The following is a 24338-nucleotide window of genomic DNA, read 5'->3' on the forward strand; positions in this document are numbered from 1 at the left end:
AAAGAAAAAAGAAAAAACCAGATAATACTGTACACTTCAATCGCGCTATGCAACTACATACGTTACTGCTGACGATCAAATCAAAAGGCAATCTTCCAATTTAGAAATGCAAAAAGGATCAAGATTAGGATACTATAAATTGCCCATCTTTAATTGTAATTTTTCGATATAATATAATTTTAAAATTCCTACAGTATTCTAAGCGATCTATGCTCCATTTTATATCCCAATAATTCCGAAAAAATAATCTGTATTTAAATTATTGATTACAGTATCTTAACGATCCACGTTCTAAATATTTTAATTTAAATAATCAATACAAGTTAAATTTTGATCCCGATATTTTTCGATGATGTTTTAGTTAACCTCTCTTTCTATAATATAGATAAAAATGATTTTAAAGCAAATATCCCAAAGATTAAAAAGATTTACTAATAGTTTTAATGAAAACGATATAATCTTGTATATATTTGGAGAACTTTTCATGCAAAAGAAAATTCCAAAATTGCTTTATAATATAAATTATTTGCAAAGCTTAAAATACTACACAAACACATTTTTTCATAATCATTAAATATTACTACTAATTACACCCATTTAATACCTAAAGTTAAAGTTTGGACTATTTAGCTTCTCAAGCAGCCCTGGTGATCGAGAGAGTTTTAAAGTTTTTAACTAAATAAAACAAAAACCCGCTATTCCAAGCTAAATTTTTACGCTCTGACGCTCAAATTGTAAGAAAGGTTTGAAACATCTCTTAAATCAATTAAATAAAAGATTCTCATTTAGTACACCTTATCATGTTCATCTGTAATTTCCAGTTTCATCAAATTCCAAGAAGCTTCGAAACCGTAGGTTATTGGTTCGACTCCAATAAGGTGTCCCACTCCGCATTCCTACAAATTGAAAAAAAAGAAAGGAAACATTAGACTTTTCTTAAATAAAAATACTTCCACTTAAACAGCCTTACTAACCTTATGTTCAGTTCAGTTATTCATTCAAGTCTTCAAGAATTGAAATCCAGCATGTAAGTATCTCCAATTCTACATAATGAATAAAAGGGAAGGGAAATATTAGATACTGTATATTCTTAAGTACTTAAATATATATCTGTGATGTCCAATTCTAGTATGTGCGAGGTGAGATAAGCGATGCAGGCAAAAGTACTTTTATAACTTGAAGTTCTCTTCTTCAAATTCATCTATTCTATATCATTGAAGAAAAGTATTAATATATATTAGAAGGTCCGTCGCGTCTGATGTACAAGAAATTATAAATCACGTGTAACAAATTAATAAAATAATGTGATACAAAATATAAAAGGAAATAAGCAGGGGTAGTTAGATTCAAAATGACGTAAGTGGATGGAAGGTGGAAAATTGCATGGGTCACAGATCTAGTAAAACTCATTTATTTATTTATTTTTTTTCTTATGAAAATTTCAAAACGTTGATTTGATGGATTTTCGTTGATTAATACAAATAATTATTAAACATTAACTTACATTTTCTGTCAAACAGTCTTAACCCGATTCTCCGATATGTTGAGATTTATATATACTTATTTATCATTGACTGTTTATCGAATATGTAAACCTCAAACGCCAACATTTTCTCCTCACAAAAATATTTGCCATCCAGTTACGAAAAAAAAGTGTACACTATAATGTTATAATAATAAGTTGATTGCTGCACCGCTACATGGCCGATCAAGATAAGGTACGTTCTGTATTTTTCTTGTGATAATCTATCAGCCCTAGATGCATAGTCACGATCGTGATAATAGGTAATAGAAGATTATATTAGCGAAAAACATACATCTATCTGGTTCTTATATTATTGTTATCAATAATTAATTAACGTACCGATTCCTCATATAATATGAGGAATTCCTTATAGTTAAAGAAATAGATTCATCACAAGACGAGTGGGTGACTAACTTGAACACTCCATCATAAAGGGTATATCACGTAATCCTATAACCCTAGGTGTTGACTAAAAAAACTCATTATATCAAAAATAATTCCATTCATCATATAAGGGAATAAAATATTTTCTTAAAATATTGGCTGATAAATGTAATTAACCAATTAATTAACGTATTAAAGAATACTATTAAAATCACGTTAAACTTAAAACTCAATTATTTATACCAATTTGTCAACACAATTTCAAATTCCATGAGTGGTATTCAAATCAAGCTCTTCCTCATCACGCAAATAGCAACTCCAACTGACATCATTGAATACCGAATCAAATGGTAAAGGATGATGGTGACGCGACAGTAATCCTTAAAAAAGTATTCATCTTTTTTTTAAAAATAAATAAATAAATAAATAAAATATCCTTAAATAGTAGCTTACCTTTTTTCCACAATTAATTATCCGATTAGTACTACCAGGACAGTAACCGAAATATATACAGTATAATATAACGAAAAATTACTGGACCCACCAGATGATCACCAAATCTTACAAGTCTCACTTTATCAATACAAGATTGAATGCCTGCTATTAAATATAAAGATCGCATATCATTCCAATCTGTAGTGACGCCAGTGAATGGTTCTACCTTGAAGTACACCATCACCGAATAACTTTCATCTGTCTATAAAAAAAAATCAATCAATAAAAATATCTTTAAATGATTATTTAACATTTGAAGAAATCTTACCATCCAAATAAAACTATAGGTTCTATAGCGCAAATCTTTCTTTTGACATCAGTATAGTTGGTAACATAAAGTAAAGCCAACATATGATTATAATTAATAATAAATATGAAGTTCGATCGATGTTACTAAATTCTGGCGTTTCCGCCGAAATTTGACATGCTCGACGAACTTCACCGCCACTACCATCATCAGCTGAATCAATTAAATAGTCCAATTTACGACATTTCTTGTCATATTCATTATTTTCTGATATAGCATCATCGGATGATGATGAATGATCCGAGTGACCCGACATACGAAAAATAATGTATGTTGTTATGGTAGAAGTAGGAAGTATGTAATCCACAATCTATTAAGAAATTAAATTTGATTAAAATAGTTATGATTCGATGGATGCAATTTATTAAATTAGTATAATAGTAATTTAATTTAACAATAAAAAAATTAAATGGTAGTTACCTAATTTCATTTTTATCTAATTGATAACAGATAATATTTGATGTAAAAAAAAGATTTATACTGATTTTAACGTGATTCAGCATTCGTGATCACGTGAACGAATTTGCATGGAAGTAAATGTCTTTTCGTTTTGAAATAAATCTATTATAATGAAACCTATTACAATTTAGTCAAAGTCTTAACTAGCTTTTTGTAGCACCATATTCGTGAACCTTAAAAAAAAAAATATTGAACTATATACCAAAAAAATATACAAAGAAAAAAATGGTTTCCTTTATGCAAGTAGAAACTTTTAATCATGAGATAAATATTAGAAACTAACTGCAATAATATCGAGAAAAAAACAATTATGAATCATGCGAGATGGCATGCTCGCGTTTATTTATTTTTCTTTTTTTATTCTCACGTTAAAAAGATTTCCCACAGTAAACACTTATATATTGTGTAGCGGTTCTTATATACCGTAGCCTGCTCCTCGTTTACCTTCTCCTTTCTCGTTTCTCAAACTAATCGCTAATATGCAAAGTTTGGATAAATCACACATGCAAATTGGCAATTTTATTTAAATAGATGTTGGCACATGTTCTCTACATTACTGTCTAAACTTAGAATAGAGAAATTAACTAAATAAAGGTATGGTCTCATTGACACTGTGCTTAAAATAGAAATCAAAATTTCATTGGCCGGAAAGAAAATATTTTACCGGTAAATTCTTATATTCTGGATCTTTACCCGGCTAATTTTTATTTATAGCGTCTAAAAAAAATCTCTACCTGGGTCACCTGGCAGATGGACCCGGGTGAAAGCCAGGTCAACCCAACCCGTCAACCCACCCGTAATCCATATAAAAATTACTAATTATATATTAATTTCTTTTGTTATATAATAGCTTTATGATCAAAAAAGACAAATTTTATTTATATTTCAAATATTATTAACTACAAGCTTTACAATATAAACTATTTCTTTTAACAAATCTAATGAATATCATCTGATACTGTACAATTCCAAGATAACTTCATCATTTTACTAATTTATTAATAATTAATACTAAACGGGATTACGGGAACTTTAATGACTTACATTGATCAATAAAAAAATTTAATTAACAACAAGGACTATACAGGTGACCCGACGGGTAATCTGCCAGATTGACCTGAAGGTTAACCCGCGGATACCCGCCCACCACGGGTAACCCGGGTATAATCCAAACCGGGTCTAATCTCTACATTTTTAAGATGACTCCATATATTATCCGGTAAATTTCAACAGATTTAGGAAAAATCCGAAGAAAATACGTGGTAGTTTACGTAATAATGTATCTGTTAATAACTTTATTTATACTATTAAAAAGGTTAAAAATTTAAATTAAGGTTTCGGGATTTATTTTCATTTGAAAATCAATAATTTGTGAACAATATAGGATTGGTTTCTATTATCCGTTATACAGTATCTTGCACGTAGATGAAGATACTGTTATTGATGGTGCATGATTTTTCTCTCTATGGAATTTCATTGAAATTGACCACACGAAACAAATTCGCACTTTAAAGTACATATTATAATACAGTTGATAAAGAAAACAATAATTTCAACAATAAAGGTAAGTATAAAAGAGCCCGCGAAATTTTTTTTTTCAAAAAAAAAACTGTATACAGTATATGGTATATAGACAGATACACATATGAGTAATATAACTAAAATAATTTTGTTACCTTCGGTTAAATAAAATGCATAACGGAAGGCATGAAAATATTAACATATGACAATGCTTACTTTAAAGTAATACATGCCTATATGCTTTATTATTAAATACATACTATATTAATATTTATTATTTTTGTACAATGTAGAATTTCCAAATAAATAAAATAAATACACTTTAAATATACATATACAAAGTAACAAAGAAAACGCCTTCTCAAAAAAGACATAGAATATACAGAAGACTTATTCGAACTAACGTACCAATTAATTATCAATAAATTTCAATAAACTACAATTGATTTTTGATCGATTTTAATTTTAACAATTAAATGAGACTAATTTGGAAAACACTATTAATTAGAGAACACTATATTTAGTTAGTTTTCATCTAGTAAGTCAATCATTTTATTAGTCATGCGCAGGTATGTAGTTTATAGTATCCCATGAAATGCCCCTCGCGTAAAAAAATATCGTCTCAATATATTTCTTTATAATAACTATCAAATATGACAATTTTAATATCGTCTTGATAGTCACGTAGTTTGGTATAAAAATTTATATTAAATTCTTTAGTGTTGATATTGATGTACCGAAAGCATATTACTATTATAGATTATACGATAATCAAGATTTCGGTCCCCTCATATCTCCTCATTGAAAACTAATCTGTTTCATGGCCAAAAAATGTTACTGTATTTCTTTGTTAAAATGATCAAATACGAAACAATGTGTTACGTACATTCTTATTTTTGAACATTACAAAACCTGTTTCCTAAACATGTATTAAGTATTAACTGCATTGTTATTGTGTTAATTGTATTGTAATTATATAATAACTGTATAGTAAAGTAGTAGCTGCATAGTGAAAATATGGTAAATATGCGGTTACTGCATAATAAGTAAAATAAAGAACTTTCTTGAGTACAGCACCCTTTAAAATATAAAATATGTAAAATATGTGGAATTTTATCACTGAATTGAAGATATATACATTATAACAGATTTTCTCAGATAAAAATTATTCTAATATACATATTAAGATAACAAGATGTAAACCCCTATTCTATCAAGATCAATATTTTTGCTGGGGAGTGTAAGAAAAAAAAAATCGTTTCACCGTTTTGAAATGGTAATGACAATGTCTGTTTTAGTATCGCTCCAGATGCTCCATGCAAATCTTTACTTGATAAAAAAAAATTCACAGGATTACGTAAATTATCGGACAAAAATTGACGATCAATTATAGAACAATTACAAGATTACAAGACAATTACCAGATAAATTGATATTATATAGCAGAATTTAAAATTCTGAAAATAACTGTAATTTAAAGAAAAAATAGTAGATTATATGAACAAAATTTTTAACATATTTTATAAATAATGAAATTTTTCGTTTGTATGATGTTAAGAATTATATTATATCACCTTTATTGTTGTATATATAGTTAAATGCTTTTCAGTTAAAATTACTTAAATTGTAATTATTTTCTTTCAACAATGAACATCCACAACGAGGCAAACCCGATCTGCAAAAATTGTCCAAGAATATCCGAACTATTTTATGAAATGCATTTGGATCATTTTATTACATAAAAAAATAATTTACATAAGATGGTTTATTTATCGCTTACTTAATCCTTTCTGAAAATCTTTTAACTGGTTATCCGAAATCATTCGGTATACCTTGTTATCAATGTTCTTTATTTAACCCATTTATAATATTACCGTTTATTTGTTCCGTATAAAAAGGCCAATATCCTTTACACAGTATATTGAATTTCCATTTTTAGGCACAAACCATTGTTTAAATTCTTTTACGTTGTTTCAACTTTCATTTCCGTAGTTTTAAGTCATGCAAGTGCAAATCTGCGGAATTTGTTTCCGATATACTAGTAGAATAAAGAAAATCAATTTTATATCATACCATTTCAGGTATTTTCTCGCCTAATTTTTTTTTTATCAGTCGAAATAAAGTCTGTCATTCCGAAGCATCCAGACAACAAACCTTATTCATATTCCGAAAAGTTGATCAAGATAATAAATGGTATATCAAAATTTTTCACTTTGGTTATCTACTTTCTTGGCAAGTCCACCTGATCTGCAGATAGATAAAGAAGTGGTGGAACATGATTCACTTTTAATAATTTATTACGATGTCTTAGCTTGCTAACTTTATATATAAATACGTCGTTTTTTCGTATCTATTTTTTTTTTAGTTTTTACTTCCTCTTTAAACATAAGTACATACATTATACGAACGAAAATGCCTATTCAAAATAGACAGAAACAAATAAGAAGACAAAGAATTATAAATAGAATATATAGAAGACATATTCAACTTAACGTACCCATTAATAATAGAGACACGTTAAGGCGCATCGCGGACCTTCCTCAACAAACTACAAATGACTTATCAATTGCTCAATTTTTCAACGGATTTTCTTTTCACTGACTTTAACCAAAAAATAAATTTAGAATTATTAATCGGAATTTTTTTTTATTATATACAATAATACACGTACTACCTAAATTATTGGGGAAAACGTGCCACTTTTCACTTTTATAAACCGTTCTCTTCACTTTTAATTTTTTTAACGAAAAAATTCCTGTTTTATATATCTTACCCTTGGTTTTTTTTTATTTCATCCAACCATCCATATGTAGTAATATGAATTCTTATAATACGATAATGCCAATTCTTTTTATATTTATAATGTAATCTTCTCAATTTATTTAAAAATTTCAATTTAATTTCCATTAAGATTATTAGTTTCCTGAAATAAGACGTAAAATACTATAATTTTCACTTTTATAAATCGTTCCCTTTTCACGAAATAATTCCTGTATTATGCACTATATATATCTTACCCTCGATTTTTTTCTTATTCCATCCATTATATAATAATACGAACCCGCTATGATACCATAATACCCTGACTTATATTTATAATGTAATCTTCTCAATTAAAAATTTCATTTTAATTTTCATTAATATGATTAGTTTCCTGTAATAAGATATGTATACCATGCTATTATGAATATTGAAATATTTTGTAAAAGATTATACAATGATAATCAGTTTGCAAATTAATATTATATAATAATTTAAAATCCACAATTGCATATAGACATATAGTTTACCTTCATCATCCATCATGTTTTTATACCGTATATATTTTTCTTGACCACTTTTAATCAGTTTACCAAAGTCGAAAAGAGATCTCAGTTTAAACCTTCCTTATTAATAAAATAATTTGTTTCATAATCAAAAAAAGTTATTGCTATGTTATAAAATGATAATTAATGCGAAAAATGGTTACATCTATGCATTATAAATTTATTTACGGTAGCACTCGGGATTCTTAATAAGCAATGCGCTAATTGACGTAATATTTTTCCACGGATAAGACTTAGTATTTCAGAAATTAAAATTAATTAATTAATCTTAATATAATTTACTTTATATCTATTAACCGAGTTATGATTCTTAAAGGTAATTTTTTCCAATTCATAACAAAATATACCGAAAGTTTTTTATTATAATATATTTGAACCTAACCCTTCTTTTTATTCTTTTACTTTTTTTTAAAAAAAAAACAAAGAAAAAGAGAAAAAAGTGGGTTATTTTTTTTAAAAAAAATAAACTAGGGCTAACTATTCGTGTTTCTTAGAAAATTCTTGTTGATGAATTGAATTTTATAAATAATTTTATTGTCCGGTTATAATACAAGAGTTAAGCAATTATGATTGGATGGTTTATCACAAATTCCCGACAACTATAATATCGAAAGCTTATAATCCCGACACTAAGCAAAATCCCGATAATAACAACTTGACGGTCAAATTCCCGAAATTTTTTTTTAAAAATAAATAAATATATAAAAATTTTCCAATTAAGCGTATAAATTTTTAAAAAAAGCTGTGACGCAGTAACGGAACTTAATTTATCAATTCCGTACAGTTCGAAATTAAGTAACCATTTTTGAACTTAATTCCGGCCAAAGTCCTCATAATTCTGGCCAAAATATCCATAATGCGGGCCAATGTTGGGAACTGTACAATATATTAAAATATTTGTAATAAATTTGCATAATTTGATTAAATTTTATTAATATTAACGAAATTTTTTCAAATGAACTGTGTATCATTAAACTAACCATAACTACATTGCCACTTCGCATTTTTCGTCTTATTTTTTCATAAAATATAATTTCTTCAAACCATTGAACTAGTACATATACCAAGGTATTTTTGATTTTAGGATATTAATTAAGCAAATTAAACACAGTTCTGAAGATAAATGCAAAGGTACTAATAGGTAAATAAATGTCATAGCATGAGATTGAAATTTCTTCTAAATCAGAAATAATTGCATTGAAAATTAACCAATCTCAAATTTATCCGGTTGAATCTCAGTCTATGTTTTGATAATGGTGTAGTTAGCCGAAAAATTCAGCCGAAGGCGCAGTAAATTTTCGGCTAAGCCGAAAAAAATTCATGTTGATCTTGAATATTTTATTGGTTAGCCGAAATATCCAAATAGCAGTCATTGCTCATGTAACCTCCTAATTCACTTTATTATGGCCAATAGCATCCTCTTCAAATATATAATACATTGTAAAATCTAAACTTGTTTAATTGGCTAAATTAATGAATTGAATCCATAATTCTGGCCGAAATTTTCTTAATTCTGGCCTAAAATTAATTGGAAATTTCAGGTAAAATGTAACATCGTATTTATACAAAATAATCTCCAAACTATATATAGAATATATAACTTCTTGTCAGTCTCTAAGTGTTTATTGAAATATTTTTTCAAATGCTTTTTGTTTTTTGAGTTGGATCTTAGCTAAAATTTAGTATATTAAAAATAAAAAATAATGCAAAAACTTGAAATTTGTCAAAGATTATAGTGAATAATATAAGACTTTAAATTAAAACAAAAAATATTTTCACCATTGTATAATAAAAAAAAAATAATAATAATGTATGTATACTTTCAAATACAATTCAAATCCCTTAAAAAAATTTCCCTTTTTTATTTTATTTGTATAATTGTATTGTTATAGTTTTAATGGTTAAATAAACTATTCATTAATTTAAAGAACAATTAAACATTAAAAATATTTCTTTTTTACAATTAAATTACTAAAAATCTAATATTGAAGTATGATTGGACAGAAATAAATGAGTTAAAAATAACAAATATTTTGTGGTTTTATTTAATTAAAAATAATGCACTGTCCAATAATAAGTATAGTAATGTTATGTACTTCTTGTTTTCTATAATAAATAAAATTTTGTCATTATTTCATATTGACTGCTATTTGGATATTTCGGCTAACTACACTATTATTTAAAAGAAGTGTATTTAGCCGAAAATATTCAGCCGAAAAATAGTTATATGTTGAACCAATAAAATATTCAAGATCAACATGAATTTTTTTCGGCTGGGTGTTGTTAGCCGAAAATTTACTGCGCCTTCGGCTGAATTTTTCAGCTAACTACACCATTATAAGGTTAAGACTGTCAAGAATTTAGATCTGACTATGGATTTGCATTTATCGGAATTTCGGGATTATAGACTGTCGATATATTATGATTGTCAGGATTTTGGGAATATCACCCGACACCAATCCAGATTAGTCGTAAATCCTGAAATCTTTGACAATCAAAATCCAGAATCTATCTTATTAAAAAAATTTCCAATTAAGCATTAAGTGTATAATTTTAAAAATGATGTGGCGCAGTAACGGGTCTTAATTATATAATTTGAATTATTTGATTAGTATTAACTGTTAACGTAAAACGCAAAACGCTACTATATTATTAAATGAATTTTTTTTTTATTTTAATGAAAAAGACTATGTACAGTATTTGAATAGATATAACAGTACATGAATCAAAGAACAGTCTAAGTCCTAAACATAATATTATCTTGGTCAATATCAAACATAAAGAAATAAGAGATTGGTTTCATTGAAGCGAATGAAAATGGTAGTTATGATTACAGGAGCGTGTAAAGAAGCTTTGAAAATATTTTTAAAACACATAAATTTTCATGACTTTAAAATAATTGCGTTTAAAAAATTTTTCAAAGACATTGTTTCTGAGAATTAATAGTTTAGCGTATGAAAAGACTTTAATTTTCATCAAGCTTAAGAAACAAATAACTGATGAATTGCTATTACTAAACAGTTGCTTCGGTTTCATCCGGATTTATTATATCCGGTTCATTATCCGCTATTTGCAAAAATTATTGATCGGCAGTAATTCTGGCCAAATACAATTTTGGCCAGAATTATAACAACGCTATGCCGATCAAATCTTGTTTTTTCCAAAAAATGAAGATTTCCTTTTTCGAATTTGTGTAACAACTAATCCTAAATGGAAATTTATAATTTGGCCAGATCAATTATGCTCTTGTGCGCATGACTGCGTATGAAACTCCAACGTCACTAGTAACATCTATGGTGGTATATCGGGGCAAAAATGAATTGGGGATCCGTTATTTTTGCAAATAGCTGTAAACCAAATTTATTATCACGCGTGTTTAATTTATTTAAGCTTTCAAGTACACTAGTACACTCAAAGAGCTGAACTTATTTTTTCGGTAATGTATACGTACGATAAAAACTTTATACCAATCCGAATTCAAAAAATAAATACGGATCGAAACTCAATAATAATATACTGTATTACGATGACGACCAATGATGTCTTGTATTCTGCCCATTGCAAGTTAAATATTAGATCGTAATTGCCAAAATTAATTAAAAATATTTTGTTGGGATTCGTGAGCGGGCAAGATTTTTATTAACAAATAAACTATCAGTAAATTAAAAAAAAAAATAAAAAGAGAATTAATTATGATGGAAAACGTATATGTCTAGAACCCTATATAATTATTATTAGCTATGAATATATTAGATTAAGAACACTTCATTTTAAAATCATGTTAAACATGTTATTATTCACTCTCAGAATAAAGTTTTAATCATATTTATTGACCCAGTGACTGGTCACGTGTCATTTGGTCAATGATATGAATTATAAAATAATTCCGGCCAAAATTATCTATGTAATTTCATTGTTTCGAGATAACTTATATGAGTTATATCACGTGATAATATAAATTTGTAATTCTGGCCGGCATCATAAATTTGGCCTGAATTAATTCTAAATGACTCAAATGAAGGTCATTCAGAGGTCATTTCAAAATGGCCAAATGACCTGGTCATTTGCCATCACCGAATTATAAAGTGGAAAATTTGCATTGAGCGAAAACTTGCTATTTTAATTATCATATTAATGACAACGTACTCCAGCCCTACCACAAAGGGACTTCCTAAGAAGAAGTGCACTATGCCACTATGCTCCACCCTGTAAAACTATCGCACAGCACTATGCAGTTCCACATTAATCCAATCTCATCCCAGGACTGCAGCAATGAATAAGCTGGTATCCACGAGCTTACTTAAAGCAAGCGTCTATGCTCTAATTGCACAGTACTATACCGCACCAAAAAATTCACAACCATGAGACTGCAGTAAAGGCTGGAAAGGGAAGAAGAAGAAAGGTGAGAGAGATGACAGGAAGAAAGAAATGAGTGAGAGACGGTGATAAACGTGAATAAGAGAAAAGATGTATAAAATAAAATTTTATGTGATATTTATAAGACTCATGATTATGTTGTCATGTGATTATGACAAATATATCAACAACTTTAACCGTTTAAATCATGTCGTAATGCTTAAAACATTTTGTAATCTCACGCTCTCTTGAATGCACGAGAAAACACAGTATATAAAAAAACATCAAAAAGGTCCTTGAAATGACCATTTAGAATATACCATAAGTTGTATTACGAGAATGCTCATTTCACCGTAAAAACAATGAGATTGTTCATTTCTCAGTAATTACACTAAGTTTATTTAATTCTTTAACAAAAAAATTAAAGTTAATTTGCAAATTTTTTTGTTAGATATGAATAAAACTTTTAACAAATTTATTTATATTATAATAAATCTCAATTGATCTTATATTTTCAACTTCAATCTGTAAAGTTGGACCCAATATTTTTTTTGCGGGATCCGTCCAAAATCCCGAAACTCGAAATCCCGAAGGTACATTATCCCGACATCTAAATCCCGAAATGTCAAAATCCCGAATTGTCATAATCTCGACACCCATAATCATACTGATTTTCTTTTCTTAATGAATTTTCAAGATTTTTCATTTCGGTATTTTGAATTTCGAGCTCTTATGAAATGTCGGGATTATGGCAATTCGGGATTTTGACGTTTCGGGTTTCGTACCAAGAGATCAACAATTAAAACAAACAATAAATTCAACAATAAACGTCAATTATCAACATCGTTCATTTGCGGATCAACAATAAACATCAATTATAATGACTTAGTAATTTTAGTGCTACGATAAGTTACATTTACAGCCATAAGTCATAACTAATAACAATCCTGGAATAACAGAAATATTACAAAGATCGCCAATGAGTTTAACCCCGATCTCTAATATTGGATATGTAAGTTTACTTGAAACCTTCAAAAATCAGCACGATTCTTTTAGATTTCTCATAAATTAACTATGCAAAAAAAAAAATCTATTTTATAATGTAATATATCATTATTATATTGTATACGGCGTAAAGATGGTTATTTAACAAAAAAATTGTATCATGACCTATTTTGTTACCAAGAGGTACCGCTATTATATATTCCATAACCCTAGAAATTGTAACAAAATAACTCCATTCATTATACAACACAAATATATACGTATCAGCGATGCTTAACCAAATGTTCTCAAATCTCTAAGATCTCATTTTATCAGTACAAGATTTAATGTTTGATATTATTGAAGCTGAAGCTGGTAAAATAATTAATCAGGTTATGAATGAGTGCGATTTTAAAGTATTAATTTATTTCTATGGTAATATTATTCCTTCATCGTTCGTTTATAAAAAAACAATAAAACAGCTTCTATATAATCTAATCAACGAGAAAAAAATAATAGTCAGTTTAATTAATAAAATAATAATTAGTAGTTAACAATTTTATTTAATCATAGACTGATAAATCAATAAAAAAAAAGGATTCACATTTAAAATCGAGATTTTTTAAGTTCCCAGATTAGTACGGTTGGATGTGACTAAGTTTTAACCATAATTCTACCATTTTTTAAGAAAATTTTTATAATATTATACGATAACAGATAAAACCGTAAAAAATCTTGTTATCTTCTATCCCATGTTAATTTATCCGATTTTATTACAGCTGTAAGTAGGAATGAAAATTTTGGCGATAAAGTTGTACAAAATCGTACGTCAACTGCGTATAATTCCGTAATTACATAATTAAGTCTTAGTAGGATAATATTTTAGGGGGTGGGTATACAAAACTTTAGGTCGCACATTTTAAAGAAAATTGATTAGTTACACGACTTATACGTGTTTATCATATAATAAAATTATAAAACTACATTAGTAAATTATTATGTCAGTCCTATTATCTGATAGGCTACGCATATAACAATGGCTGGTGCTATTCTTTTCTTGCGATCAATAAAATCAATTAGCTTTCATTCCATATGTTTTTGGTTTAATAGAAATTACTAATCGATGCAATCACGGAGCCAATCGGAGTATACCGACGTGCAGAAAATGATCTACATTTATAGTTATTACGTATACCCAATGGTGTTTACAAATACGGTGACAGTATTACAACATAATACGTAACCATTGTCAGTGCCAGAAATTTCGGTTAATTAATTCCAGATGTAAAATTTTTTGAAGACAAATAAAATTTCATAATATCAAAAAGTTAATTTATCCATTATAATAATATAAATATTAAGACCAATATTACATTTATTTAAAAAATTTTAGAAATAGAATACATTGGTTTTATTGCTGCATACGAAAATACGACGAAGATAAACAAAAATATGAAATAAATAAAGAATATAATAGTAAAAGTAGATAAATCCCGATTGGGATATATATACATGTCGAGCACGATTAATTCAAGAATTTATTGTTGAGATCGGGGTTGTGGGTTACTTGTCAAAGAAGAATCAAAACAAAATTGCATAAATACTGAATTATTTGTTGCGTTATCATAAAAAGCATTTGTCTGGTGATGTATTGTATCATTTTGAAAGATAATACATTGTCGAGGATTATTTTGATTAATAGTTTTTGAGTAACATCTTGGAGGAGATACGTTTTCGAACGTGGATGATTGCCGATAACTATGATGAGGAATATTATTCGCATCATATTGCTCTTGACTATTATCAGGAGGAATAGTATTATTATTGTTGGGTGTGGATTGTTGATTATTATTTAAAGCTTCATATTGCAGATGAATCCGATGATTCCGATCATTATGATTAGGATGAATAGTGCTTGAAGAAATGTTGGATGAGGTTTGCTGATAATGTTGAGGATGACTAGTATAATTAGGAGGAATAGTGCTTGAGATATTGGATATATGTTGCTGATAATATTGCTGCTGCTGCTGAAGATTAAGATCATCGGAAATATGGGAAATTGTAAAACTGTTATTAACGTTACTGTTAGATGTATCGTTCATCGTGGTCGTTTTCAAAGAGATGTGCAAATTAGTAACGATGACTTATTTTTTTATTTTTTTATTTTTATTTTAGAAAGGTAGGCGCTGTCAAATTGACGATACCAAATTACAGTTGCACTTATATAAATATAATAAAATGTCACGTGCAAAATCGGAAGTCATTTTGAATTTCCGTTTTGAATCAAAATTCGCACGTTCCAGTCGTTTCACGTAATCATAAAGTCATAGCTAATTGTACAATCACACAATTCAACATTTATTCATAACTGGCTGGTTTCTGTGTCATCAAACTATCTATGACTCGGATTTCTCGGAGTTGTCATTTGGCTGCAGCCGAACCAATTTGGCATTTTTTTTTAATATGTATATATATGTATATTCGAGTTGAATGACCGTAGGGGTTTGGCGTAATCTGCAATATCTGCAATGACAAATTTGGAATTTGTGGTATTCTATTGAAAATTCCGATTTGGGATAAAATTTGGGCTAAAATTTGGACATAATCGTAGTGACAAAATAACACAATCATAAAAAAATTAGGTGGCGAGTTATTTAACAATTTGGCATTTACATTTCACGTCATTGCGCCGAAACTAGAGATGTGGGACAACCGTCATTCGGCTCGTCTTTGTTATAACGATTCTAACGAAATATGTTCGGCTATACTAATTTTCGCCCCAGGATCCGATGTGGAATTAGCTCTGATTCCACGTAATGACGGAAGAAGATATGGGTATCCTATAAAATTTTATCCGTTATTTCCGTAAAACTCCGTAAAAATGAACCTTTCACGGATCCATTCCCGGAAATGGAATAATTCGATAAATTCCGCGATATAAGGTTATTAATTCCGGAAATATGGGCCTATTACGGAAAAAAGATGGAATATAAAAAACGGATTAGCTTTTTTTACAAGGTTACAAATGATTACAATGATTACAAATCAAAAAATTCCAGATGTTGATCAATCGGACCCGGTTTACAATGGAACTAGGGGCGAAAATTAGTATAGCCATATGTTCATCACTGGATGACAGGATAGTTTGATAAAATATATCCTTTTTAATTTAGAAAAATTCATTTTTTTAAAGAACATTCCTAATAAAAAAGTATCAAAGTAGATTTGTAAGACGTAAATAAATCATTTTTAAAAAAAATTATGACCTCACTTATGTAATATACTTATGTAACTTTCACAAACATTTTGTGTAACTAATGTACTTCATACATTTCCATTGTTGCACAGTTTTAAAGTTTAAATTATCAATGTCCAATCTGCTAATTAATTAAAAGTAAAAAATATTTTACAAAGGGATATTATTATACATCAATGCGACAGCAAATAATTATTATAATTATTTGAAAGGCGTAAATTCTTCTTTTGTTGATATTAAAACATTCTTATTGGCAAAACTTTAAATGTACCAACTATTATTCTTTGTGATTATTTTATTGAATAAGTGAAAAAATAAATAAATAAGCAATCAATTAGTACTATTTATTTTCTCCAATTATTTTTTTTGACAAATTACGTGATCTGCAGTCCCTATGTAAATATTCAAATAGGGTCCTTCGTTCAGCATAACCATATATAATTATTTACCTTATATTAAAATTCTTTTTTGGCTAACTTGAAAGTCGGTTTTTGGTAGATATTCGGCGAAATGCGAATATGCGGTATGGGGTGATGTGGTCATTTTTTTTTCCATTTGAAAAGATTTTTTTTTTCATTATGAATGAAATAAACACAAAACAAAATGTATATTGTGTCCATCAATTAATTCAGTGATCATTTATATGTGATAAGATTATATGTTCAAAAGCGATCTAATGAAATGCACGTAAAACAATGCAGATTGAGAATTAATTGTCATAATAATAAATAAAATTATTAAATATGATAAGCGCAGTGAAATTTTATGCATTCAGTTGATTAGTAAACAATATCACATGTAAATAATTTGTCTACCAAAAATGAAATAGTCCATATCAATGCTAATAGTAACTTGTGCCTTATACAAATATTTATTAAGAATGAAAGCATTCTTAGCTGTTGGGTAGAATTTGTTTGTTGGTAAACATTTTTTTTCTATCACCGGGGGTGATGATCACCGGTGACTGACGATCGACCAGCATTAAAAAATATAGTGCCGGTAAAAATTGATAATTCTGGTCAACTATGATGATCACCCCGGTGATTTGAAGTAAAAAACTAAATAGAATATATTATTAAATTAGAGCGATAATTCAAATATAGTAATTTTTTAAGAATTAAGAATTTGAAATATTAGGTAAAATAACCATGACTTTATTTTTTAAAATTCCGAATTTTACAAACATTCTGAACTCTTTGTGTCAATTTGATCCAACAAAAAGATCAAATCAATCTGGGAAATCGGGTTTCTTATATTTATATTAGCTTATTTATTAGATGAAAGATACAAACACATAGCTAACACTAACGAAGAACTTTTTTCGAAAGTTGTTTCACTTTTTCTTCGTGAAAAACTACGTCAAGAAGAATTCGAAATTTATTGAAGGTTTGATTTCAAATGAATGACCTGAACAATTTCCTCTTGAACAAAAGGTACGAAATTTAAAAGCTAATCCACACAAATTTTCTCCTTTAATACTTGGACCTAAATATATTTTTTTAATTAGTAAACAAATATCATACCATAATCATTATTACCTTCAATCAAATCATCCTCAAACCTTCTTTTTAATTTTTCTAAATTAATAGATTGACTTCTCAAACTCCTTGAAGACATTACAGAATTAATCATGGTGCTTAAAGGTCTACTCTTATACCTGGATTATTTATTTTTACAGTTTCAATATTCGATGATTTTATAATTTAATTTGGATTGTTAATTCTATTACGCCTTTACTCCCAATAAATTGTTATCAGTTCTATCATATATATCAGTAGCCTGCGGTCTTTTACTTCAGTTGGGCATCTAGAGGTCGTACAGAGTGCACAATAGCTCATTCGAATCGTCTCATCAAGACGAATCTAATGAGTATTATATTGAATGAAACAAAAAGGGAAAAAGAAAAAGAATTTTATTTGTTCCTGCATAATGATAAAAGAAAAAAGGAGGGACATACATGACAGTATTCTTTCATTAATTCAATATAACCTTTAGGTGCATTCCATCACGAATATCGATAATAAGTTCTGTATCATGATTTCAATCCCAAAAAGGACTTCCACCTGTCATTAACTCCCACATAATCATTCCAAAACTATATATATTTGAAGTTTTATTATATTTTTGACTTTGAAAAATCTCTGGAGCCATATAGTAAGGAATAACTGAATACCATAATTCTCATTATCATCTCCAGATTCAGTTGCAGATTTACTTATACCAAGATCAATTATTAGTATTTCTTGGCTAAAAATTTATTGCGTACTGTGAAAATTTTATTTTTATTTTTATTTTTAAAATAGAGATAACGACGGGAGCAATACAAATCCGGGATCAGAGCCCTTACAAAAGAAGCTAATTACACTACACCGATACTAGTATAAACCTAACCCTCGCGAGAGTCGTCCTGCCTGTGAAAATCTCTGTGAATAATATTTAATTTATGTATTTGTTTAAGTCCACGTGCTATGTACCCAGTTAATTTTATAGTGATGTAATGTATCAAATCACCTGAATCATAATATGGCATGATAATCATGATATCGATTCCAAAATGTTAGATATCATTTTTTTTTAAAAGATTCTGAAGAAAAGCCATAAATAAATACCTTGAACTAAAATGAAGAAAGCTTATTACTGTATTAATTTATTTATCTCGTTTATGATAATTAAATTAATATACTATGATGTACCTCGTTCAGCTCCTTAAATGTAATGTTTTGTTTTTAGAACTTTATTTTGGACGCGAGAATATTTTCTGCTATAATTATCAACCGGGCTATCAGTCCAAGTACCTTTATAAATTTTACTAAAACCTCCTTTAGCAATAAATTCTATATTTATGAATTGATCATAAGGGACATATTCCATGTTTCCATTACGATTAACAAGATTAACTTGTGTATATATAATAAAATCGTCTCCACTTGAGTACTTATATGTCATCTTTACTTTGTAACAAACGTGACAAGTCTGATGACTTTCATCTAATGGTTCTTACATTTGGTACATTCACTTTTTTGTATTTTGATTTAACAATGGTTTATAGTTTATTGGTTGTTCCATGATTATTTTTAATTTGAGTGAAGGAAAGCTGCTATCTAATATATACGTTTTGAAATTTAATAATTAAAGAAAGGAATTTTTTTTGAATTTTATACACAATTTCTAGAAACCTTCTATGGGAATACGATTATTTAAGAAATGTTTGCGAGAATTCTACGTAACAACGTGTGAAATATTGATTTATTTTGAAATGATCTTGCAAAAAATTTAGTTTGTTAAAACTTTAAAGTTAAAATTAACTTTTGTATACAATACACATTTGTTAATAATACATTCCAAAATTCAAAAATACAAAATGCAGAAATTTTTAAAATGTTAAGTCATAACAGTTCTAACAAATTAAAATATTAATACAAAGATCGACAATAAGTTTGATCCGATCTTGCAAATATTGGGATACATGTAGGTTTTACTTGAAACCTTCAAAAATCAACTCCATACAATCACACTCGGTTCCCTTTTAATTTCTCATCAATTAGTTGTGATACCAATAGTCGGTTCAAACCTGAATAAAATAATGTTAGAAAATACTAATTATAATTTTACTTAATAATATTCTTCAATTTAAATGATTTTTTTTTTACAATCATCATCGGCGAATCGAAATCACGTGATCAATACGTAAAATTAAATTTTGCCGATAATTCAATAATGAGAATACTATACATGCAGTACATAATTTTAATGTATTCTCAATAAAAAGAAACATTTTTTTTCGGTTTTTTTATCGTTTTTTTTATATATATAAAACCGACGGATCCGGTAAGAACCGATAATCGGAGCTTGACATTCAAAAGCCAAGCGTTAAATAGTGTAATCGTGAGAGTCTATACCTGATATAATAAAAACACTTATTGTATAAACGTGTATTGTCTTTCATTTCCTAATAAGTTGTTGGCTGCATCATTATGTAATGGATTTAGTTGTCTCTTGGTATGACGTAATTATGATCACTTAACAAAAATATCATGACCTCCCCTAGGAATTATATTGAACAATTCCATTCACATTCATCATAATTCATAAGATGTAATAAAACATTGAAATATATGTATCGGCGATACTTACGTTTATCCAACAAGATTTAATGCTTAATATTATTAAATATAAAGATCGTGCAAAATTCCAATATGCAATGAAGCCGGTAAAATGTTAGAGCAGGTTGATGATTTTAGGTACACTGTCACCAAAGATTTGCATTAATTCTTTCATCATTTGCCTATAAAAAAAAATAGCTTCTATAAAATTTAACGTTGGAAAATCAACAAAAAGAAATATGATTAACTAGGAAACGGAAACCGTTGTAAGTCCGGAGCGAAAAAAAGGTTATAAATAAACCTTTATCTTGTTTATCTTGATGTATCACAAATTATTTTCATCTGATGTACTGTAGCACGAAATTTCAATGACGTGACGCGTGCGGACAACCGGATATCGTCACGTGACACTATTTGACATCCTTCGAAAACATATATAGTCCTTCGCTTCGCTCCGGACAATTAGTAGGGTTAGTTTCAATAATATAAAAACAATTAGCAGTTATTAATTTCATTTTGATAACTCAAAAAAAGTTCACATTTAAAATAAATTCCCAGAATAGTACGGTTTGAATGTGAGAATTCTAAGTTCTAACCATTATGGCTACCACTTTCACTATCCTCTAATTCACTTTTTTCAATTTCCCTAAATTGTCTTAGACTGTTCCATCAATAGCGTTTCATTTTCAAGCAAAAAATAATCAAAATAAATATTACAAATTGAAATCAAAGAAATTATTATTAACCTTTTTTTAGTCTCATCATAATCAAAAGTTAAGGTGTTACATAAAAAGAAAGTAGATGTGACAGATACAAGGACTAACACAGGCTTTACTTAATTTAGTAATTTCTATAATATAAAAAAATAAGGGCAGTGACATATATTAGCTAATATTTTAATCACCGTAAATATTTGTGATCAAATGAGATCAATATTTATGTATAACGGTGCGTTCCGTGCGCGGGCGTGCGCCCGTATTAATAATTTCTGCGGTAAATAACAAAACTTTCTATTTAGAAACCAAAAACATATTGATTAAATTCCATATTCATATTATAATAAGGAATATCGGCGGATTTAATTGCCCTGTTAATTTTGATACACAAAACATTACATAAGGCGTAATTAGATTGGGGACGAACATTAAAAAAATCTTTATTTGGTTTTGCTGATAAATACTTCTTTTAAGTAATTGAAAGTATATATGTTTTATAATTATTCTATAATGTGTACAATAAAATAAATGTGAATTAGTTTATATGACTTGAAAAATATAAAAAATAGATAATTATATAAAAATTAATATAAAAAAAAATCTTCATTGAATTTTAAAATACTTCCTCATAGCTATGATTGTGACTGTATAAAATTACTATGCAGGTGAGAAATGGGTTTTTATTGGTGGAATGGGTTTTTTTGCATCTACTTTTTGTTGAATAATATAAGTTTCGTAAATGTAGATGTTTACTCAACTTATCTGGTGATATTTGGTATTACAAACACAATTTTGGGCAACGGAAATTATGAAAATCTTTCAGATTTAGCATTTAACGCAAAGTAACCATATGGAAGATTTAATTTAAATTTTATTCGCTTTATAATTCATATAATAAGTCAAAATAAGATACATTGGTTCTACTACTGCAGCATTATACAATGTTGTAACATGTTGTGACATTACAACCGCAACTTTATAAGTATACTATCATTATTACGAAAATATGATGAAAGTAAATAAACATACGAGATACATCGGGAAATTTTTTTGGAGGATAAATATCGATAATTATCACTTTATTGATAATTATCACATTTTATCGTACTAAATAAATCGATAATTAATGTATTATGATGATCATCAATAAACAACTGGAAAAATATAATGATATTTAACATTAATGATATTTATTGATAATTATCTGAAAGATATTTAATGATATTAAGTGTTAAAAATTTTATCGATGAATTTCTATAAGATATTTAACATTAATGATATTTATTGACAATAATCTGAAAAATAAATAATGATATTAAGTGTTAAAAGATTTTATCAATAAATTTCTGTAAGTTATTTAATGTTAATCAATCCTGTATAGATTTGCGTTATGTAACATGATAGATATTATAATTAAGTTACGAGATTATTTAACAATCACATGTATTATATTATGTGACATGACTTTCCGTTAGTTAAACTACTAAGACGCGATGATAAGTTTATTTTTTTAAACTTTTTTTTTATAGTTTAATTAACCATTTCCTTCGCCCATCCCCATTTATACTCTTCTAACCTTCTTTTTCCTTCCCTTCTCACCCGTCTCTTTCACACTTTCCCTTCACCCACTCCACCCTTTTTACGCTTTCTTTTTCTTTTTTTTTTTTCACCTTCTCTTCATCTTCCCATCATTTCTTTTCGTCTCCCATTACTCCTCTTCATCTTCCCATCATTTCTTTTCATCCTTCTTTTCGTCTCTCATCATGTCCTATTTCTCCTTTTTGTTTCCTCTATTACTTTCCATTACTCCATTGTTAGTGTAACATAATATTATAATTTTAAATTAAAAATAACGAGGCTATTTAACAATCACGTGTATCATATCATGTAACACAACTTTCCATTGATTAACTACTAAAACGCGACGCGATAAGTACTATTTTTTTTAAACTTTTTTTTAAGTTTAATTAAACATTACTTTCGCCCTTTCCCATTCACATTCTTTTACCCTTCTTTTTCCTTCCCCCTCTCATCTGTCTTTCTTTCACACTTTCCCTTTCACCTACTTCACCCTTTTTACGCTTTCCTTCTTTTTTTTTCATTTTCACCTTTCATTTTATTTCATTTTTCCCGTTTTTTTCATTGGCAGTTTGATCATTTTACCGTTAAAACTTAAGCATTTTTTAGTTTAAGCTTAAACTTTTTTTCGTAAATTTTCCCTTTTCCTTTTCTTTTTCGTTTTTTTCCCTTTCCCTTTCTTTCATTTTTCCCCTTTCCCCCTTTTTCATTTTTTTCCCTTCCCTTTCTTTCCTTTTTTCCCATATCCCTTTTTTACTCGTCTTCCTTTCTCTTTGCTCTTTCTCTCTTCCTCCCTTTCCTTTTTTCTAGGCATTCTTCGGTCTCTTTAGACGTGACATTCTGGTAAATCTTTTGCCTTCGAATTTCCTTAGACTCACCATTTTGGTATAAAGACTTAATTTTTTTTTATTTTAATTTTTTTATTATTTTAACGAACTTTACTAATAGTTCTTTTTTTTTATTTTGTAGGTGATCGGTTTTTTGGATTTTGAGGGGAGGTATTAATATTTTTTTAAAAAAAATAACGAAACGATCATTAATGTTTCGTTATTTTCTTTTTTTTTTTTATGTGATCAGGTTCACCAGATTTCAAGGTAGATATCGGGTTTTTTATTTTAAAAAAATATTTTTTAACAAAACGATTATTAAGGTTCGTTATTTTCTTTTTTTCCAGTTTCTAGCGGCAATATTATTTTTTTCATTTAATTTTTTTTATTTTAACGAATGATTTCTAACTATTCTTTTTCTTATTAGGTCAGTTCCTTGGAAGCAAGATATCAGTTTTCGGTAAAAGCTTTTTTTTCTGTCTTAATTTATTTATTCTATAC

At 28.1% G+C, this 24338-nt stretch overlaps 5 protein-coding genes across 5 annotated transcripts; all 5 read right to left on the reverse strand.

Annotated features, from left to right (window-relative positions):
- Positions 1 to 2252: 2252 nt before the first annotated feature.
- OCT59_014820 (uncharacterized protein) lies at positions 2253 to 2967 on the reverse strand (the record flags this gene model as incomplete). Its single annotated transcript, XM_066150268.1, has 4 exons — positions 2253 to 2306; positions 2475 to 2606; positions 2673 to 2711; positions 2842 to 2967. The coding sequence occupies 4 exons, from the start codon at positions 2965 to 2967 to the stop codon at positions 2253 to 2255; spliced, it is 351 nt and encodes a 116-aa protein (XP_066002451.1).
- Positions 2968 to 12820: 9853 nt separating this feature from the next.
- Positions 12821 to 13039, reverse strand: OCT59_014821 (uncharacterized protein; the record flags this gene model as incomplete). Its single annotated transcript, XM_066150269.1, has 1 exon — positions 12821 to 13039. One exon carries the CDS (start codon positions 13037 to 13039, stop codon positions 12821 to 12823), a length of 219 nt encoding a protein of 72 aa, XP_066002452.1.
- A 1856-nt stretch (positions 13040 to 14895) lies between these two features.
- On the reverse strand, positions 14896 to 15459 carry OCT59_014822 (uncharacterized protein; the record flags this gene model as incomplete). The annotated part of the gene is made up of 1 exon (XM_025331496.2): positions 14896 to 15459. One exon carries the CDS (start codon positions 15457 to 15459, stop codon positions 14896 to 14898), a length of 564 nt encoding a protein of 187 aa, XP_025186795.1.
- A 2508-nt stretch (positions 15460 to 17967) lies between these two features.
- OCT59_014823 (uncharacterized protein) lies at positions 17968 to 18245 on the reverse strand (the record flags this gene model as incomplete). Its single annotated transcript, XM_066150270.1, has 2 exons — positions 17968 to 18098; positions 18152 to 18245. 2 exons carry the CDS (start codon positions 18243 to 18245, stop codon positions 17968 to 17970), a joined length of 225 nt encoding a protein of 74 aa, XP_066002453.1.
- A 1074-nt stretch (positions 18246 to 19319) lies between these two features.
- Positions 19320 to 19559, reverse strand: OCT59_014824 (uncharacterized protein; the record flags this gene model as incomplete). Its single annotated transcript, XM_066150271.1, has 1 exon — positions 19320 to 19559. The coding sequence occupies one exon, from the start codon at positions 19557 to 19559 to the stop codon at positions 19320 to 19322; it is 240 nt and encodes a 79-aa protein (XP_066002454.1).
- Between the last annotated feature and the right edge of the window lie 4779 nt (positions 19560 to 24338).

Source organism: Rhizophagus irregularis, chromosome 22 (assembly GCF_026210795.1).
Source record: "Rhizophagus irregularis chromosome 22, complete sequence".
Taxonomy (NCBI): Eukaryota; Fungi; Glomeromycota; class Glomeromycetes; order Glomerales; family Glomeraceae; genus Rhizophagus; species Rhizophagus irregularis.